The sequence below is a fragment of the Oryzias melastigma genome, linkage group LG16, assembly GCF_002922805.2.
Source record: "Oryzias melastigma strain HK-1 linkage group LG16, ASM292280v2, whole genome shotgun sequence".
Classification (NCBI taxonomy): Eukaryota; Metazoa; Chordata; class Actinopteri; order Beloniformes; family Adrianichthyidae; genus Oryzias; species Oryzias melastigma.
In genome coordinates this window covers 10,487,121-10,491,254 of record NC_050527.1, presented here as the reverse complement: position 1 = coordinate 10,491,254, position 4,134 = coordinate 10,487,121, and the positions used below count along the sequence as shown (strand labels likewise).

Genomic DNA, 4,134 nt, shown 5'->3' with positions numbered 1-4,134 from the left:
TAGATGGCAGTTCAGACAAAAAAAAATGAAGATCTATTTGTCTGCAAGTGGATGCATAAGAATGGAGCGGAAAAAAGAGACTTTGGCCACCTATGGCAGTTACTGCCACCTGGTTTTTATCTGCCCTGTATACTTCACAATTTGAATAAAGAAATACTCAGAATTACTGGAAAAAAAACATGTTAAAAACACAGAGTACACCAATTTTATTGGAGTGGGATTTAAAATAAATCCCAACAAAAGACATTTTCTTCAAAAACTCTCTTTTCAGATTATTCTAGCCCACTAATATTAAACCTGTATGGTGACTGGAGGAGCGATGAAGAGACACTTGTGTGCAAATTCCTGCACATTCAAAGGAACTCTGAACTGTTTATCAACTCAAGCGCCCCTTTTCACCCCAGCAAGCACTTTAATTACACCAGTATCCACAGTCGTGGCATTATATAGGTATTAACCTGACCCTGAGTAAATACACATGAATTTTGTCAACACACAGAAGCTACTGTGGCTGTACGGTCTCAGGGCGTGGCTGTAGAACTGGTAAACACAGTTCAAAAGGCAACCACAGATGTGAACTGAGAGGCCGAGTCTCTCCTTCTCAGGCGTGGGATCCCTGAGCTGACAGAAGACAGCTTCTTTCCCTTTTGAAGGTGACAAGCAGGTGGCTTTCAAGCTGACAGTCTGCCAGTGTCACAGCTGAGGAGCCTTAGGTGTAAATTTGGGATCAGTAAAAAAAAACGAGGTAATTGACTGAAATACAGCAAGAGGCATGTTTGAAATTTGTTTGCAAAAAGAGGGGTTATTGAAGAATTCTGCAAAAGAGAGAAAAAAAAACAATTTCAGACATCAAGTCAGGCAGTAAATCCAGCTCGGAGGATTACTGCTTGACTGCATTCAATAATGCATTGTTTTTTTAAGCAAACAGAGATTAGCCTGTATGTCTTGGTGAGTTTGGGAGCAGCACCATAAAAGTACTCTGTTTAGCAGCCCAAAAACAACAACAAAAACAAGGAATTTAATTATATTAAAACTGCAAATGATGTTCCAATCACCCATGTGTCCTTGACTGTCACTAAGTGACAAACTCATCTGGAATTCTTAAGGGAAAAAAATCCCCATAGCAATAAATCATGAGATAGCTCAAGAAGGATGGAAGGATGAAGAAAATGTAAGCTTCTGCTAATGAAAAGAGCTGGCCATTAATCTCTTCAAAAAGACAGGCGGAAATGGCTTAACACTGCCACCTAGTGGAGAGACGGCTCAGTCATGGTCCAGACTTCCTCGATCCTGACTAACAAATCATTCACAGACTCTAATCAGACGACAGCTTGTGAGCGCCGAAGAGAACAGTGAAAAACATTGTGTCTGATATGGATGGCGGGCAGAGCAAAGTCCCAGCTCCCTTCGGTCATCATTACCTTTCAGTGTAAGCAACGAACCATGGCAGCAGTGAACACACCCAAAGGCAACACAGGATTACGTACATCTCACTCACAGAGTCTCTTAGAAGAATTCTTTATTACCATCTAAATGCATAGGAAAGGTTTTCATTTAAGGGGGAGAAAAACTGTCAGTATGACAAAAAAGTACATTTTTATACAAAAAAAGCATCCCTAAATGAGAAAAACTGGTGAATATTTTTCAAAAATAAAGAACATTTTGCTTTCAGGCAGGTTGTATACCTTCTGTCTATTCATGTAATCCCAATTGACACTTAGATCAAGGGTCTATGGGTTCTGCACCATCTGTTAGACAAATCCTTTTTGGTTGCGTCACCGAAGACTCCTTGCGGCTCTGAGTGTATATTTGGAGTGCACCCTGATGGACTCTAAACAACAAAAATACTACTTCTGATGACCTGAACAGCCATAGAACTCACCCTCTCCTCCCTCTGGAAGGTGACTCTGCGGGGTTCCGAGCGCGCACGGCTCAGTCTGTGCACCATCTTGTCTTTGATCAGCGACGTGTAACCGAGATGCTCGTAGATCGGGTTCGTGGTCATTTTGGCAATGTACTCCGCCGCCTTGGTCTCGATGTAAAGAGTGATCAGGGCGTCCGTTACCAGGTCATGAACAGACTCGAACCTCTTCTCCCCAACAAAGTGCTTCCCATCATAAAACAACCTGTAGTTGAGTGTCTGATCTCCAAACCTAGAGTAAAGGAGCAGATGTAGTCAAATAAAGGAGTTGTGAAAAAGTCTAAACATGGTGGTTCTGATCACAATATCAGTACCGTAAGGCCAAGGTGTGAGTCCCCGGCTGTCTTTGACTCTCCCTGATGAGATAAGCACCCTCCACCCCTGCCAGCAGTTGATCTGCATACTCCCGAGGGATTATGCCATGAAACCTAAGGACAAAACTGAGCTATATCTTTCATGATAATGGTAAAACATCCACAACAAGTTAGTTCCACTTACTCTCTGCCGTAGTATTTAGGTCTGGTCTCCATCTGTAAAACAGAGGAAGAAATATTACAATTAAGAGTGTGTGAAATATAGAGGACTCCAAACCACAGGCTCAATTATCTCCATCTGTGTCCCTGCATCTGTTCTCAGCCACCAAACCATAAAGCCAAAGTAATGAGTGGAGATAAATTAGAGGCAACACAACAGCAGGTAGGAAATGGCCAGCTGCAGAAAATTTTTATCAGACGTTTTTCAGCAGGATAGTTTGAGGGACTTGACTCTTTTGGGTGGCGAAATGTTTGCAGCTGGATGTGGTTTGTGTCCATTCTGTGGTATAAAGAAGAGATGTTTGTGGACCAAAGGGCTGGAAATGTTGCACAACTACAACGGTAGTACAAAAGAACCCACCAAGAATCAACTGACATGTTTGTGCCTCTTATTTGCAGTTCTAAAAACTAAAGGATTAAATTAATTTCTGTCCAGCCAGGGTCCTCAAAAACTGGCTTTAAAAAAGTCAAAAATAAACCAGTGGGTCTCGTGACCACATTCTCTAACACTGTTTTTAGGTCTACAGGGCTTGCTAGTCCCCCGACTATCAAATACTTAACTCAGGAGGCCTCTTCACCGCCTCAATCCAACACGTCAACCAACAAAATGACTTTCAACTACTTCCTTGATTTCTGCTCTGAATTGTTTCTTCTTTATGTTCTGCTGCACTTGTGTCACTTCACATTTTTGGTTTCCTTTGTTTGGGTGGTTTATCCATCTGCATTAACACTGTATAGATCAACCAAACCAAGGTTGACTTGCAAAGGAAATAAGATCCTTTTTTTATGCAAACTTGGTCCACACCAGAGCTCGGATAAGCCCAAAAACTGTAGATTGTCAGAGTTAACCCACAATGTTTTGGACTAAACCACCCTGGAGAAAAAAACATAACATTTTCATGTTTTTTGGTTTTTAAAACTATTTTTACCTCCATCAGGAGTCACTTATTCTGATGGCTCAGCTATCCTGACCTCCTGCCCACACACTTGCAGATGATAGCAAAGCAGCTTCCATAATGGATTTGTTCACAGGTTGAAGTATCACTTTGAGCTCACCCGGTAATCTCACACAAACCAACCCACAGCTTTTTCTTTGCTCCTGACAGTGGGAGATGACAAAACAGCTGCAAGCTTCTAAGCAAGTTTTACCTCGTTGACTTTTAAATTATTATTAACTATCATTTCCTGTTTTTGCCTAAATTTGCTTTTATGTCCATTAAAAAAAGAGTTAAGTATAACCTTTTTTTATTTAAAGCCATGGTGTATATTGGTGCATTAAAGCAATCACTTATGAGGCGTTTAAAGAAGAATTTAAAAAACAGGGCCACTCCTCTCAGGTTCCCAGTGACTAATCTGGCTCTTAGTGAGATTTTTTCTCCCATTAAAACCTTAGAAAAACAGTTGTATTTTGGTGCAGGGGTAGCGTGGTTCCAGACTGGTTTAGGATGCAGAAATGAAAAACATAAACTAATGGGGTCATTATCATTTCAGCGTGTTTTTGTTTCTGAACAAACAACATAATTGAAATGCAGATGAGATTAATGGTTTGCTTGTATGACCACTGGATTAGTTTTCCATTACACCCCCTATAGTTACAATCCCACGACTTTTTTTTGGTACATATTTCCCTGCTAATGTCCAACTGTGTATTATAAGAGTTGGAACATTTATCAGCTAGTC

General features: G+C 40.9%; 1 protein-coding gene across 1 annotated transcript in view; it reads right to left on the bottom strand.

The window, feature by feature from the left end:
* chn2 (chimerin 2) overlaps nucleotides 1-4,134 on the bottom strand; it is a gene marked incomplete in the record, with an annotated part of 26,408 nt that overhangs the window by 8,344 nt on the left and 13,930 nt on the right. Inside the window, 3 exon segments of the mRNA XM_024266871.2 lie at nucleotides 1,883-2,153; nucleotides 2,236-2,349; nucleotides 2,420-2,451. Of these exon segments, the coding sequence (XP_024122639.1) occupies nucleotides 1,883-2,153; nucleotides 2,236-2,349; nucleotides 2,420-2,451 (417 nt within the window).